We start from the raw sequence: 16213 nt of genomic DNA, 5'->3' as shown, positions 1-16213 counted from the left end.
TAATTTCAACATTCATCTCTATCGAAACTGCCAAATAAATCTTGAGTTATTTTACTGACTAGGGAAATGGTATTAAGAAGTTGTTTTTATGTCAATACATCTAATACTGAGAACCAGTCTGTTCTAATTAAAGATGTACAACAGAATCACAAGGAAACACTCCGGGTACAAACTGAAACACTGAGAGCGAAAACTATCCTAATAAAGGAGACGGTTAATGTTTTCCAGCTGGTTGATCGATATGCTGAGCTAAAGTTCATTTTGACAGTTCGAGATCGGACACTTGTAGAACATGAACTGCTGGCAAGAGGCCGAGACCATGAAAAGTGGAGAGAGAAACATCTCCGGAGAGAGCTGGAAATAATCCGAACTGATCAATTGTTCAGGAGCAATTTTTCCCAGAGAAAATCCAAATCTGGGAGTTCAACAGCATTGAGCGGAGTCCCGGGAATTGGAAAAACAACAATGTTACAAAAGATTGTTCATGATTGAGCCACTGGGGAAAATATACCCACATTTTCAATTTGTTTTCAGTTTTAAATTCCACGATTTGAACGCTATTAATTGTAGAATAAACCTGAGCAATTTGATACTGGATCTGTATCCTTACTTTGGGAATATTCTGGGAGAGCTCTGGAAGAACCCAGAGGGATTGCTGTTTATATTCGACGGTTTGGATGAATTCAAGGACAGGATCGATTTTGCTGACAATCGGAGAAATACAGAACCTCAGCACATGTGCATAGATCCCGAAGACTGGTGTGAAGCGTCTGACATTGTGTACAGTTTAATACAGCACAAGCTGCTCCCAGGAGGTTCAGTGCTAGTGACCAGCCGCCCCACTGCATTACATTTACTGGAAAAGGCTGAGATCAGTATCTGGGCTGAAATCCTGGGGTTTGTTGGTGAAGAGCGGAAGGATTATTTCAAGAATTTTTTTGAAGATCTGATGGTGGCAGCAGCTGTTTTCAAACACGTGGAGGAGAACAAGATCCTGTACACCATGTGCTACAACCCTTCCTACTGCTGGATCCTCGGGCTCTCACTGGGTCCCTTCTTTACATAAAGAGACAGGGAACAGCAGCAAGTTCCCAAGACCATCACCCAACTATATTCCTACTATATTTACAACATTCTGAAAAACCATGGCCGAGAGATTGAAAGCCCCCGTGATGTGTTACTGAAGCTTGGTGAGATGGCCTTCACAGGAGTCTCCGAGAAGAAGATTGTGTTTAGAAATGGAGATTTGATCAAGTACAATCTGCAACCTTCCCAGTTCCTGTCTGGGTTCATGATGGAACTTTTGGAGAGAGATGATTCTGCCCAGAGCATGGTGTACACATTCCCGCACCTCACCATCCAAGACTTTGTAGCCGCACTCACACAATTCCTGACTCCAGATCCCGGCGACATCCAGAAACTCCTCTGGGCGATTTGAGATATTTCTCCGTTTTGTTGCTGATCTCTTCTCCCCACAGGCAGCTCGGCCCCTGGAGGAGTTTCTGCGTCCATTTCTTCATCAAACCACCTGCTGAGTGATTGACTGGGTGAAGGAGAAGATTGAAGGACAGATTGGAAACACAGGGAGTGAAACTGGTTAAAGTAACCTCCTGAACACATTCCACTACCTGTTTGAGTCTCAGAATAAAGCACTGGCTCGGGCCACAGTGGGATCTGTGGAAACACTTACATTTCGTGGATTGTAACTGACCCCGATTGACTGTGCGGTCCTGTCTCATGTCATTGGACCCTGTGATACAATAAAAGAACTCGGTCTAGTGAGCTGCTCCATTCAGTGTGAAAGAGTCCATCGGCTGGGACCCGTACAAATGCCGGGTGTTGAGGTAACAGTCACGGATTGTGTTGTTGCTCCGTAATGAAGAGAAACAAACAGTTCAGTTAAGCCAGAGAGAAGCAGATTCAACACAAATATGACCAATAATAAGAGGATTGGTCAGTAATTCCCTAAGGACTGGAGAATCTAAAATGGATCCTGGTGAATAAGGAGGGATTTTACAGTCTTTATCAGATCAGCAAATACTGAGAGTCTGATAACTTAATGACAATAAATTATATTTAATACGGCTGGACAGCGGAATGAAAACATAAAATTTAATCCAGCAGTAAAATAAAATTAATTTAAAATATTTTCCACATCCACCAGTTCAACTGGAAACAGGAGAGAACTACGAGTTTAAATCACTAACAGTTCGATATTTACTCCAATACCGTGCAGGGTGTGTCTTATCGAGGGGGAAGTTTCCTGGATCGGGCATATTGGGGAATCGGGAATTCTTTCAGCTTTAAATGTTTACAATTATTCACAGTCCTGAACATTGAGTAAAGATTGATATTCAGGATCTTAAATCTGCCGGTAAAAAGGTTCCAATCTAACGTATTGTGGGGTGGTAGCCCTGGAGTACAGACACACACCGGCCAGCGGTGGGGCCTCGCACACAGCGGGTGACTCCTGGGTAAACCGGGGGCAGTGAACCCAGGAATTCCCCATAACCCGCCCCCTGTGTGTGAGGCCCCGCTCGGGGAGCAAACTTCCAAAAATTCCCCCAAAACTGTCGGACCAGTTACACCTGAAATAAATGTAGAGCCTGTTTAATGGGGAATAAAGTGATAGACTCCCTTCCCCTATAAACTAGGAGCACAGGGACATTTAAAACTTGTAACGGGACAGAATAAACTCTATTGATGCTGTTGACAAGCATTCACTATAAGCCCTCTGACTCTCACAGCTGCCTGGAATACACTTCCGCCCACCTCGCTTCCTATAAGGACGCTGGTCCATTCTCCCAGTTTTTCCGTCTCTGCCACATCTGCTCTGACGATGCCACGTTCCATACTAGTGCTTCCGACATGACTTCCTTTTTCCTCAACTGAGGATTCTCCTCTACCATGGTTGTCATGGCTCTTGACCGTGTCCGTTCTATTTCCCACACTTCTGCTCTCACCCCTTCTGCTCCCTCCCAGAACCACGATAGGGTTCCCCTTGTCCTCACCTTTCACCCCACCAGCCTCCGCATTCAACGGATCTTCCTCTGCCATTTCTGCCACGTCCAGCGTGATCCCACCACCAAACACATCTGTCCCTCACCTCCGCTTTCAGCATTCCGAAGGGACTGCTCCCTCCATGACACTCTGGTCCACTCCTCAATCACCCCCAACATGCCTTCCTCTTCCCACGGCACCTTCCCATGCAAGCGCAGGAGATGCAACACCTGACTCTTTACCTCTTCCCTTCCCACTGTCCAGGGCCCCAAACACTCCTTCCAGGTAAAACAGCGATTTACTTGTAATTCTTGCAATTTAATATACTGTATTCGCTGCTCATGATGCGGTCTCCTCTACATTGGGGAGACCAAACGCAGATTGGGTGACCACTTTACGGAACACCTCCGCTCAGTCCGTAAGTGTGACCCCGAGCTTCTGGTCGCCTATCGCTTTAATTCTCTGCTCCACTCCCACTCTGATCTCTCCATTCTCGGCCTCTAACACTCTTCCAACAAAGTACAACATAAGATCAAGGAACAGCACCTCATCTTTCAATTAGGCACTTTACAGCCTTCTCGACTCAACATCGACTTCAACAATTTCAGACTATAAACTCGACCCCTATTTTATATTTTTCATTATTGTTTTTCCTTTGCACTTTTTTTTCTCTTGCATGACAGCTGTTGAAAAATTCTGCCATTGCCATTCACATCTCATCTGGATTCATCTTTTGTTTCTTAACTTGTCCCATTACCATCTCCTTTTGCCTTGCACCATCATCCCCTTTGTCTTTTAATCTCTCCTGTCTTCCACCCTATCACAGACCTTCCCTTTTGTTCTTTCCTCCACTCCCCGCTCCCGCACATTTCCCTGCCTCTACACTTGCTTAAAAATCTGTTACATCTATAACTTTTGTCCAGTTCTGACGATAGGTCCTTTACCTGAAACATTAATTCTGTTTCGCTCTCTATAGATGCTGCCTGACCTGCTGGGTATTTCGAGTATGTTCTGTTCTTATTTCAGTATAAATTCTCCTTGTTATATAAAATCCTGGGGGACGGATTTTACAGCAGCAGTTAGCGTTTCACAATATAACTCGCCCCGAGATATTATATAGATTAATATAATGCAGAGTATAAAGTGTAGGGAATCACCGCGTTATCATTTAATTCAGGGAAAATCGCCCCATTCCCATAAAATACGGGATTTAAGGAGCAGCAGAAATGAGACAATTTTCCCCAAACTTGTCTCGGCCGGGTCAGGCTAATTTTGATCATCAGGGAATGAGACCGGACTGAGGGACATTTAAAGGCTTCACACAGACAGCACTTTATTTAATAAATACATTTACTGACAGTCCCTGAATATATGGGCATATATATACATTCCCAGTGAGGGGGGAGTTTTGCAGGGTTCAGCGGGCGCAATCAGTGGCGGGTTGGGTGGGAAACTGGATTTTTCCCCTGCGGGTCGGGACCCCGCTGTCAACCCCCGGCAAACCGCCTTTCCTAAATGTCGGGTCTGTCAGCGCTAAACAGACCCGACATGCAGTGGCGGGGGAGGCAAATCAGGTCAAGACCTTGTTAACAAAGGATTAACAACTATTTTCAGCTCACCTTCAGAGTTTACCATGTCGCCCACATGGTCCACGCTGCTCGGGGATAACGTCAGGTAAGCAGGGCGGGAGGTGAATGGCCATCAAATCATCTCATTACTTGACATCTGGAAATGTGCTATAAAAGCTCCCGTCTCACAGCTGTTCACTTTCCAAGCTAAGCAGCTGTTGCTTCCTGCATTTGGAAGACAGATTGAGCTTTATGCAGGTTGCAAGTGTTTGAAGCAAACTTTCTATCCATTGCCCCTTCAATGGAACCACCTCTCTCACCATTGACCAATCGCTTCTGTCATCTCAAGTTCACCTGCCATCTATTACATCAGCATGTGTATGGTTTATGCTGTCTCACCTTGGGCCTCAGAGTCCAACCACGATCAGCCCCAACACCAGCAGCACCAGGTACACCAGCAGCACCAACAACAACACCAACCCTTTCCGCAACTCCTGATGCTGCACAGCACAGAGGGCATCAACACCAGAACACATTGCTGACTGTGATGCCGGAGATGGCCTCACCAGGGCCAGATTTACTTCACTTGACGCTGCACGCCCCGAATGCCACATGATGCGCCAGGTTGCCACCAGCCCACACCAACAACATAAAGCATCCCTACAATGCCCAAGCCATTCCTGTCACGCTCATCAGCATTGCGGGAGGTAGCGTTATGTCACACCATTCACTGCAACTCACTAAGCCACTTCCAAAGGTGCACACAAATCTGTCGAAGAACGGAAAGTGTTGAAATTAAAGATTTCAATGTTTGACACCACATTAACAGAAACTTCGCATGAATATTGGCTAAAACACACAATTGCCTTGCGTGTTGTTAGTTGCTATGATTGGACTAGGATGAGTGTGACCCCTGTGGCCATCCCCCTTTCAACCAGGTATACCGCTTTGGATACTGTTGGGGGGAATGACTTACCAGGGGAAGGCAGCAGCAGCCAACTTCCTGGCACTGGGGGTGCTCCTGCTGCCCAGGAAGGGAGGAAAAAGAGTGGGAGAGCAATAGTGGTAGGGGATTCTATAGTAAAGGGAACAGATAGGCGTTTCTGTGGCCGTAGATGTGAATCCAGGATGATTTGTTGCCTCCCTGGTGCCAGGGTCAAGGATGTCACTGAGCGGCTGCAGGGCATTCTGGAGGAGGAGGGCGAACAGCCAGAGGTCGTGGTCCACATTGGTAACAACGACATAGGTAAAAAGAGGGATGAGGTCCTGCAGCAAGAATTTAGGGAACTAGGTAGAAGATTAAAGAGCAGGACCTCAAAGGTTGTAATCTCTGGATTACTCCCGGTGCCACGTGCTAGTGAGTATAGGAATAGGAAGATAGAACAGATGAATGCGTGGCTAAAGGAATGGTGCAGGAGGGAGGGCTTTAGTTTCCTGGATCACTGGGTCTGCTTCTGGGAAAGGTGGGACTTGTACAAGTCGGACGGTTTACACCTGAACCAGAGGGGGACCAATATCCTTGCGGGGAGGTTTGCTAGCACTGTTGGGGGGGGTTTAAACTAACTTGGCAGGGGGGTGGGATACAGAGTGGAGCTATCGTAGGGGGTGATTTACAGCCAAATAAGGAGGAAAAAACAAGTCAGCTGGGAAGGCAGAGCAAATATGTGAAGGCAAAAGGGAATATGGCAAGGCTGGAAGGCATTTATTTTAATGCAAGGAGTCTTGCAAATAAGGTGGATGAACTGAAGTTGTTGAACACATGGGAGTACGATATTGTTGCTATCACGGAGACATGGTTGAGGGAGGGTCAGGACTGGCAGCTCAATATTCCGGGGTATAGAATCTTCAGGTGAGACAGAGGGGGGTGTAAAAGGGGAGGGGGTGTTGCAATATTAATTAAGGAGTCAGTTACTGCTGTAAGGAGGGATGATATATTTGCGGGTTCCTCTAATGAGGCCATTTGGGTAGAACTTAAAAACAAAAAGGGGGCAAGCACTTTGCTGGGAGTGTACTATAGGCCCCCAAACAGTCAGGGGGAGATAGAGGAACAGATATGTAGGCAAATCTCAGAGAAGTGCGAAAATAATAGGGTAATAATAGTGGGGGATTTCAACTTCCCCAATATTAATTGGGATAGTCAGAGTGTGAAAGGCTTAGAGGGTGCAGAATTCTTAAAGTGCATCCAGGAGAGCTTTTTGAGCCAACATGTAGAAAGTCCTACAAGAGAGGGGGCGGTACTGGACCTAATTCTAGGGAATGTAGCTGGGCAAGTGGTGGAAGTGTCAGTAGGAGAGCATTTTGGCGACAGTGACCATAATTCGGTGAGATTTAAGGTGGTCATGGAAAAAGGCAAAGACGGCCCGGAAATAAAGCTTCTAAATTGGGGGAAGGCCGATTTTAATATAAGGCAGGATCTGGCCAAAGTGGACTGGGAGCAGCTACTTATAGGAAAATCCACATCAAAACAGTGGGAGACTTTCAGAAGGGAAATAGAGAGAGTACAACGCCAACATGTTCCCGTAAAGGTCAAGGGTGGGACCAACAAGCAAAGGGAACCTTGGATGACAAGGGATATACAAAAATGCATTAGGAAAAAAAGGGGGGCTTTTGGCAGTTACAAAAGACTAAAGACGGAGGAAGCCCTAGAGGAGTATAAAAAGTGCAGGGGCATACTTAAAAAAGAAATTAGGAGAGCGAAGAGGGGCCATGAAATAACACTGGCGAGCAAAATAAAGGAAAATCCTAAGATGTTTTATAAGTATATTAAGGGCAAGAGGATAACCAGGGAAAGGGTAGGGCCCATTAGGGACCAAAGTGGCAATCTGTGTGTAGAGCCAGATGATGTAGGCGGGGGTTTAAATGAATTTTTTGCATCTGTGTTCACTATGGAGAAAGACGATGTAGACATAGAAATTGGGCAAGGGGACTGTGACATACTTGAACATATTAGCATCGAGAGGGAGGAGGTACTAGCGGTTTTAGCAGGCCAAAAAGTGGATAAATCCCCAGGCCTGGACGAGATGTATCCCAGGCTGCTGTGTGAGGCAAAGGAGGAGATTGCAGGGTCTCTGACACAAATTTTCAGAACCTCTCTGGCCACAGGGGATGTACCAGAGGACTGGAGAACAGCTAACGTAGTACCATTATTCAAGAAGGGTAGCAGGGATAAACCAGGGAATTACAGGCCAGTGAGCCTAACATCTGTGGTAGGGAAATTATTGGAAAAAATTCTGAGGGACAAAATTAGTCTCCACTTGGAGAGGCAAGGATTAATCGGGGATAGTCAGCATGGCTTTGTCAAGGGTAAATCATGTCTGACCAATCTGATTGAATTTTTCGAGGGGGTGACAAGGTGTGTGGATGAGGGAAATGCTGTGGATGTGGTATACATGGACTTCAGTAAGGCTTTTGACAAAGTCCCGCATAGGAGACTGGTCAAGAAGGTAAGAGCCCATGGGATCCAGGGTGCCTTGGCACGTTGGATCCTAAACTGGCTGAGTGGCAGGAGGCAGAGGGTGATGGTCGAAGGTTGCTTTTGTGACTGGAAGCCTGTGTCCAGTGGGGTACCTCAGGGATCGGTGCTGGGTCCCTTGCTGTTTGTGATCTACATAAATGATTTGGATGAGAATGTAAAAGGTATGATCAGTTAGTTCGCAGATGACACGAAAATTGGTGGGGTGGTAAATTGCGAGGAGGAAAGCCTCAGACTACAGGACGATATAAACGGGTTGGTCAGATGGGCGGAAAAGTGGCAAATGGAATTTAACCCTGAAAAGTGCGAGGTGATGCATTTTGGACGGACAAATAAGGCAAGGGAATACACAATGAGTGGTAGGACCCTAGGAAGTACAGAGGGTCAGAGGGACCTTGGTGTACATGTACATAGATCCCTGAAGGCAGCGGAACAGGTAGATAAGGTGGTTAAAAAGGCATATGGGATACTTGCCTTCATTAGCCGAGGCATAGAATATAAGAGCAGGGAGGTTATGATGGAGCTGTACAAAACGCTGGTAAGGCCACAGCAGGAGTACTGTGTGCAGTTCTGGTCGCCTCACTACAGGAAGGATGTGATTGCTTTGGAGAGGGTGCAGAGAAGATTCACCAGGATGTTACCTGGGATGGAGCGCCTCAGCTGTGAAGAAAGACTAAACAGGCTGGAGTTGTTTTCCTTGGAGCAAAGAAGGCTGAGGGGGGACCTGATTGAGGTGTACAAAATGATGAGGGGCATAGATAGGGTAGATAAAGAGGAACTTTTCCCCTTAGTAGGGGGGTCAATAACAAGGGGGCATAGATTCAAGGTAAGGGGCAGGAGGTTTAGAGGGGATTTGAGGAGGAACTTTTTCACCCAGAGGGTGGTTGGAGTCTGGAACTCACTGCCTGAAAGTGTGGTAGAGGCAGGAACCCTCACAACATTCAAGAAGCATTTGGATGAGCACTTGAAATGCCATTGCATACAAGGCTATGGACCAAATGCTGCAAAATGGGATTAGATTGGACAGGGCTTGATGGACGGCGCAGTCACGATGGGCCGAAGGGCCTCTTTCTGTGTTGTATAACTCTATGACTATGAGTGTGGCTTTGCAGGAACATTTTGTGATCTACTGAGTTCATTGAAAGGTTTGCGCCACTGCAGGCTGGTCCTCCTGACGACATCCATGCTTGGGCCCCACTGCAATGTGCAACCAGGCTGCGTTGGTCTCTTCCGCCCATTGGAAGTGAAGAGAGCCTCCCTGCGTGCTGTGACTCCCACCATAAGCATATGGAGGGAGTTATGGGCGAGCCTGGGTGCAACCGTGCTCCTCTGTGCAGAGGTGGTCAGTGTTTGCAGCACCTCAATACTGTAGAACACTGACATCACAATGCTCAAACCCAATGTGCGTGTCATCAAATGACGTCATCAACCCCGCTTCCGCCAATTCTCCAGAGCAAGGACACAACCAGACTCCAGCTGCGACCCCCCACTGACTCCGGCTGCACCCGACCCGCCACCAACCCCGGCCCCACCTGACCCGCCACTGACCCCGGCCGCACCCAACCCGCCACAGACTCCGGCCGCACCCGACCCGCCACAGACTCCGGCCGCACCCGACCCCGGCCCCAGCCGACCTGCCACCGACCCCGGCTGCACTTGACCCGCCACCGATCCGCCCAGGGAGGGAAATCGCGGGGGGAAACCGGGTTATTAATGTCCTGAAGTACTTTCAGTGATTGCTGTAATATCTGACAGAAAAAAATATATCAGATCCGGAGTTTGATTCAGTTTGTTCCTCTCTCTCTGTGTTTAGACTGAACAATAAACTGGGAGATTCAGGAGTGAAACTACTGCCTGCGGCTCTGAGGAACCTGGACTGTAAAATACAAAAACTGTGGTAAGTACCAGATGTGTGAGATTGTGTTTATAATAACTGGATGTCTGACACTGAACATTATTATTAGTATCAGTAATAGTGTTATAGTGTTATTAATAAACACTGTACATTATTATTAGTATCAGTAATAGTGTTATTAATTAACTCTGGGGATTTACTCTGATTCCTGTTATTTCTCTCTCTGATCCCCAGGTTGGATAGTGTCGGTCTCACAGATTCTTATGCCAAGTATCTCGCCTCTGCTCTCAGTACAAACCGCTCACTGACGGATCTGAACCTGGGTAATAATGCACTGGGAGATTCAGGAGTGAAATTACTGTCTGCGGCTCTGAGGAACCCGGACTATAAAATACAGCAACTGTGGTAAGTACCAGACTCTGTGAGATTGTGTTTATAATAACTGGATATCTGACACTGTACATTATTATTAGTATCAGTAATAGTGTTATTAATAAACTCTGGGGATTTACTCTGATTCCTGTTATTTCTCTCTCTGATCCCCAGGCTGTATAATGTCGGTCTCACAGATTCTTGTACCGAGGATCTCGCCTCCGCTCTCAGTACAAACCGGTCACTGAAGGATCTGACCCTGGGATCAAACTTCTTCACAGACCGATCTGTCCCCGCTCTCCGCCACCTCATACTGAACTGCAGGAGTCTGGAGCGGATCTGGTGAGTGTTTGTGTTAATGCAATAAATAAAATATAAATGGGATTCAGTCACTTTTATGGGTAATATTTGTCTGTAATTATTATTGTAATATTAACCCCAGTCTCCCTGTATTTACACTGTTGTTCAATCTGTTTATTTCCTGTTTAATCTTTAAACTGTTTCAGGCTGGGGAGGAATCAGTTCAGTTCAACAGGAAAGAAACAGCTGGAGTTACTGCGGGCAACAAGACCCGGACTGAGTGTGGGTGTGTGAACATTTCAATTGATGACGTCACTGCTCTCATTATTTGACCATTTTTGGCCGTTGATTTGAATTTAATTTAATTTAAGGGTTTCCAGCTCGAGCTGAGCGCGTCAACTCCCATTGTGAGGTCAGAGGCCCAGCCACAGGGTCACGAGACTCAGCCGCCCGGCCCCACAGCGCTGCTTCTGCAGGATATCCGGGGCTGAATGTTCCCCAATGGGGCACTGGGGAAATGCACAGACAGGAAGGGCCCAGGGTGGGGATCAGTCTGGGCAGCAGTGGGACACTGACAATTGCACTGTGTTCCTGGGTGTCTCGCCCAGTGAGGAGTCTGACTCTGTAACAAGTGTCCCTGTGTACAGTGTATGTCTCCCCCAGTGTGGAATCAGACTCTGTAACAAGTGTCCCTGTGTACAGTGTGTGTCTCGCCCAGTGAGGAGTTGGACTCTGTAACAAGTGTCCCTGTGTACAGTGTGTGTCTCTCCCAGTGAGGAGTCAGACTCTGTAACAAGTGTCCCTGTGTACAGTGTATGTCTCCCCCAGTGAGGAGTTGGACTCTGTAACAAGTGTCCCTGTGTACAGTGTGTGTCTCTCCCAGTGAGGAGTCTGATTCTGTAACAAGTGTCCCTGTGTACAGTGTATGTCTCCCCCAGTGTGGAATCAGACTCTGTAACAAGTGTCCCTGTGTACAGTGTGTGTCTCTCCCAGTGAGGAGTTGGACTCTGTAACAAGTGTCCCTGTGAACAGTGTGTTTCTCTCCCAGTGAGGAGTCTGATTCTGTAACAAGTGTCCCTGTGAACAGTGTGTGTCTCTCCCAGTGAGGAGTCAGACTCTGTAACAAGTGTCCCTGTGTACAGTGTGTGTCTCCCCCAGTGAGGAGTTGGACTCTGTAACAAGTGTCCCTGTGTACAGTGTGTGTCTCTCCCAGTGAGGAGTCGCACTCTGTAACAAGTGTCCCTGTGTACAGTGTGTGTCTCTCCCAGTGAGGAGTCAGACTCTGTAACAAGTGTCCCTGTGTACAGTGTGTGTCTCTCCCAGTGAGGAGTCTGATTCTGTAACAAGTGTCCCTGTGTACAGTGTGTGTCTCTCCCAGTGAGGAGTCAGACTCTGTAACAAATGTCCCTGTGTACAGTGTGTGTCTCTCCCAGTGTGGAGTCAGACTCTGTAACAAGTGTCCCTGTGTACAGTGTGTGTCTCTCCCAGTGAGGAGTCAGACTCTGTAACAAGTGTCCCTGTGTACAGTGTGTGTCTCTCCCAGTGAGGAGTCGCACTCTGTAACAAGTGTCCCTGTGTACAGTGTGTGTCTCTCCCAGTGAGGAGTCAGACTCTGTAACAAGTGTCCCTGTGTACAGTGTGTGTCTCTCCCAGTGAGGAGTCAGACTCTGTAACAAGTGTCCCTGTGTACAGTGTGTGTCTCTCCCAGTGAGGAGTCAGACTCTGTAACAAATGTCCCTGTGTACAGTGTGTGTCTCTCCCAGTGTGGAGTCAGACTCTGTAACAAGTGTCCCTGTGTACAGTGTGTGTCTCTCCCAGTGAGGAGTCAGACTCTGTAACAAGTGTCCCTGTGTACAGTGTGTGTCTCTCCCAGTGAGGAGTCGGACTCTGTAACAAGTGTCCCTGTGTACAGTGTGTGTCTCCCAGTGAGGAGTCGCACTCTGTAACAAGTGTCCCTGTGTACAGTGTGTGTCTCTCCCAGTGAGGAGTCAGACTCTGTAACAAGTGTCCCTGTGTACAGTGTGTGTCTCTCCCAGTGTGGAGTCAGACTCTGTAACAAGTGTCCCTGTGTACAGTGTGTGTCTCTCCCAGTGTGGAGTCAGACTCTGTAACAAGTGTCCCTGTGTACAGTGTGTGTCTCTCCCAGTGAGGAGTCGGACCCTGTAACAAGTGTCCCTGTGTACAGTGTGTGTCTCTCCCAGTGAGGAGTTGGACTCTGTAACAAGTGTCCCTGTGTACAGTGTGTGTCTCTCCCAGTGAGGAGTCTGATTCTGTAACAAGTGTCCCTGTGTACAGTGTGTGTCTCTCCCAGTGAGGAGTCGGACCCTGTAACAAGTGTCCCTGTGTACAGTGTGTGTCTCTCCCAGTGAGGAGTCGGACCCTGTAACAAGTGTCCCTGTGTACAGTGTGTGTCTCTCCCAGTGAGGAGTCGGACTCTGTAACAAGTGTCCCTGTGTACAGTGTGTGTCTCTCCCAGTGAGGAGTCGGACTCTGTAACAAGTGTCCCTGTGAACAGTGTGTGTCTCTCCCAGTGAGGAGTCTGATTCTGTAACAAGTGTCCCTGTGTACAGTGTGTGTCTCTCCCAGTGAGGAGTCTGATTCTGTAACAAGTGTCTCTGTGTACAGTGTGTGTCTCTCCCAGTGAGGAGTCAGACTCTGTAACAAATGTCCCTGTGTACAGTGTGTGTCTCTCCCAGTGAGCTGTCGGACTCTGTAACAAGTGTCCCTGTGTACAGTGTGTGTCTCTCCCAGTGAGGAGTCAGACTCTGTAACAAGTGTCCCTGTGTACAGTGTGTGTCTCTCCCAGTGTGGAGTCAGACTCTGTAACAAGTGTCCCTGTGTACAGTGTGTGTCTCTCCCAGTGAGGAGTCAGACTCTGTAACAAGTGTCCCTGTGTACAGTGTGTGTCTCTCCCAGTGAGGAGTCGGATTCTGTAACAAGTGTCCCTGTGTACAGTGTGTGTCTCGCCCAGTGAGGAGTCTGACTCTGTAACAAGTGTCCCTGTGTACAGTGTGTTTCTCGCCCAGTGAGGAGTCTGACTCTGTAACAAGTGTCCCTGTGTACAGTGTGTGTCTCTCCCAGTGAGCTGTCGCACTCTGTAACAAGTGTCCCTGTGTACTGTGTGTGTGTCTCTCCCAGTGTGGAGTCAGACTCTGTAACAAGTGTCCCTGTGTACAGTGTATGTCTCGCCCAGTGAGGAGTCTGACTCTGTAACAAGTGTCCCTGTGTACAGTGTATGTCTCCCCCAGTGTGGAATCAGACTCTGTAACAAGTGTCCCTGTGTACAGTGTGTGTCTCTCCCAGTGAGGAGTCTGATTCTGTAACAAGTGTCCCTGTGTACAGTGTGTGTCTCTCCCAGTGAGGAGTTGGACTCTGTAACAAGTGTCCCTGTGTACAGTGTGTGTCTCTCCCAGTGAGGAGTCTGATTCTGTAACAAGTGTCCCTGTGTACAGTGTGTGTCTCTCCCAGTGAGGAGTCAGACTCTGTAACAAATGTCCCTGTGTACAGTGTGTGTCTCTCCCAGTGTGGAGTCAGACTCTGTAACAAGTGTCCCTGTGTACAGTGTGTGTCTCTCCCAGTGAGGAGTCAGACTCTGTAACAAGTGTCCCTGTGTACTGTGTGTGTCTCTCCCAGTGAGGAGTCAGACTCTGTAACAAGTGTCCCTGTGTACAGTGTGTGTCTCTCCCAGTGAGGAGTCAGACTCTGTAACAAGTGTCCCTGTGTACAGTGTGTGTCTCTCCCAGTGAGGAGTCGCACTCTGTAACAAGTGTCCCTGTGTACAGTGTGTGTCTCTCCCAGTGAGGAGTCAGACTCTGTAACAAGTGTCCCTGTGTACAGTGTGTGTCTCTCCCAGTGAGGAGTCAGACTCTGTAACAAGTGTCCCTGTGTACAGTGTGTGTCTCTCCCAGTGAGGAGTCAGACTCTGTAACAAATGTCCCTGTGTACAGTGTGTGTCTCTCCCAGTGAGCTGTCGCACTCTGTAACAAGTGTCCCTGTGTACAGTGTGTGTCTCTCCCAGTGTGGAGTCAGACTCTGTAACAAGTGTCCCTGTGTACAGTGTGTGTCTCTCCCAGTGAGGAGTCGGACTCTGTAACAAGTGTCCCTGTGTACAGTGTGTGTCTCCCAGTGAGGAGTCAGACCCTGTAACAAGTGTCCCTGTGTACAGTGTGTGTCTCTCCCAGTGAGGAGTTGGACTCTGTAACAAGTGTCCCTGTGTACAGTGTGTGTCTCTCCCAGTGAGGAGTCTGATTCTGTAACAAGTGTCCCTGTGTACAGTGTGTGTCTCTCCCAGTGAGGAGTCTGATTCTGTAACAAGTGTCTCTGTGTACAGTGTGTGTCTCTCCCAGTGAGGAGTCAGACTCTGTAACAAATGTCCCTGTGTACAGTGTGTGTCTCTCCCAGTGAGCTGTCGGACTCTGTAACAAGTGTCCCTGTGTACAGTGTGTGTCTCTCCCAGTGAGGAGTCAGACTCTGTAACAAGTGTCCCTGTGTACAGTGTGTGTCTCTCCCAGTGTGGAGTCAGACTCTGTAACAAGTGTCCCTGTGTACAGTGTGTGTCTCTCCCAGTGAGGAGTCGCACTCTGTAACAAGTGTCCCTGTGTACAGTGTGTGTCTCTCCCAGTGAGGAGTCTGATTCTGTAACAAGTGTCTCTGTGTACAGTGTGTGTCTCTCCCAGTGAGGAGTCAGACTCTGTAACAAATGTCCCTGTGTACAGTGTGTGTCTCTCCCAGTGAGCTGTCGGACTCTGTAACAAGTGTCCCTGTGTACAGTGTGTGTCTCTCCCAGTGAGGAGTCAGACTCTGTAACAAGTGTCCCTGTGTACAGTGTGTGTCTCTCCCAGTGTGGAGTCAGACTCTGTAACAAGTGTCCCTGTGTACAGTGTGTGTCTCTCCCAGTGAGGAGTCAGACTCTGTAACAAGTGTCCCTGTGTACAGTGTGTGTCTCTCCCAGTGAGGAGTCAGACTCTGTAACAAGTGTCCCTGTGTACAGTGTGTGTCTCTCCCAGTGAGGAGTCAGACTCTGTAACAAGTGTCCCTGTGTACAGTGTGTGTCTCCCCCAGTGAGGAGTCAGACTCTGTAACAAGTGTCCCTGTGTACAGTGTGTGTCTCTCCTAGTGAGGTGTCAGACTCTGTAACAAGTGTTCCCGTGTACAGTGTGTGTCTCTCCCAGTGAGGAGTCGGACTCTGTAACAAGTGTCCCTGTGAACAGTGTGTGTCTCTCCCAGTGTGGAATCAGACTCTGTAACAAGTGTCCCTGTGTACAGTGTGTGTCTCTCCCAGTGAGGAGTCAGACTCTGTAACAAGTGTCCCTGTGTACAGTGTGTGTCTCTCCCAGTGTGGAATCAGACTCTGTAACAAGTGTCCCAGTGTACAGTGTGTGTCTCTCCCAGTGAGGAGTCAGACTCTGTAACAAGTTTCCTTACAACCCTCCGAGATCTCTCCACTCCTCTGACCTGTTGCACATCCTCGAATTTCGTTGATCCACATTGGCGCCATTACTTCCGCTTCCAAGGCCCTAAACTCTGGTATTCCCTCCCTAAACTCATCGCTGCTCGACCTCTCTCTCTCCCCCTTTAAATGCTTTTTCTCACCTACCAGTTTCACCGAGCTTTGGGCCATCTCTCCTAAAATCTCTTTATGTGACT

General features: G+C 48.1%; 1 protein-coding gene across 4 annotated transcripts in view; it reads left to right on the top strand.

Moving 5' to 3' along the window:
* LOC147092764 (NACHT, LRR and PYD domains-containing protein 3-like) overlaps positions 1-13641 on the top strand; it is a 44169-nt gene extending 30528 nt beyond the window's left edge. For 2 of the 4 annotated variants that reach the window (XR_015075073.1, XR_015075074.1), the window contains 2 exons: positions 229-1844; positions 9854-9939. Coding sequence is in view for 2 of the 4 variants with exons in the window: in XM_085976018.1 (XP_085832144.1) it covers positions 485-1066 (582 nt within the window). In the remaining 2 variants the exon portion in view is untranslated. Of the gene's footprint in view, positions 1-228; positions 2086-9853; positions 9940-10129; positions 10301-10441; positions 10610-10773 lie in introns of those variants that run through there. The other 2 variants (XM_085976019.1, XM_085976018.1) reach the window with 2 other exon arrangements.
* Positions 13642-16213: the final 2572 nt, after the last annotated feature.

The sequence above is a fragment of the Somniosus microcephalus genome, unplaced genomic scaffold, assembly GCF_052327205.1.
Source record: "Somniosus microcephalus isolate GS21.2 unplaced genomic scaffold, FLI_Smic_1.0 unresolved_chr2, whole genome shotgun sequence".
Taxonomy (NCBI): Eukaryota; Metazoa; Chordata; class Chondrichthyes; order Squaliformes; family Somniosidae; genus Somniosus; species Somniosus microcephalus.
The sequence above is the reverse complement of the archived record's forward strand: the minus strand, read 5'-3'. Positions and strand labels throughout refer to the sequence as shown.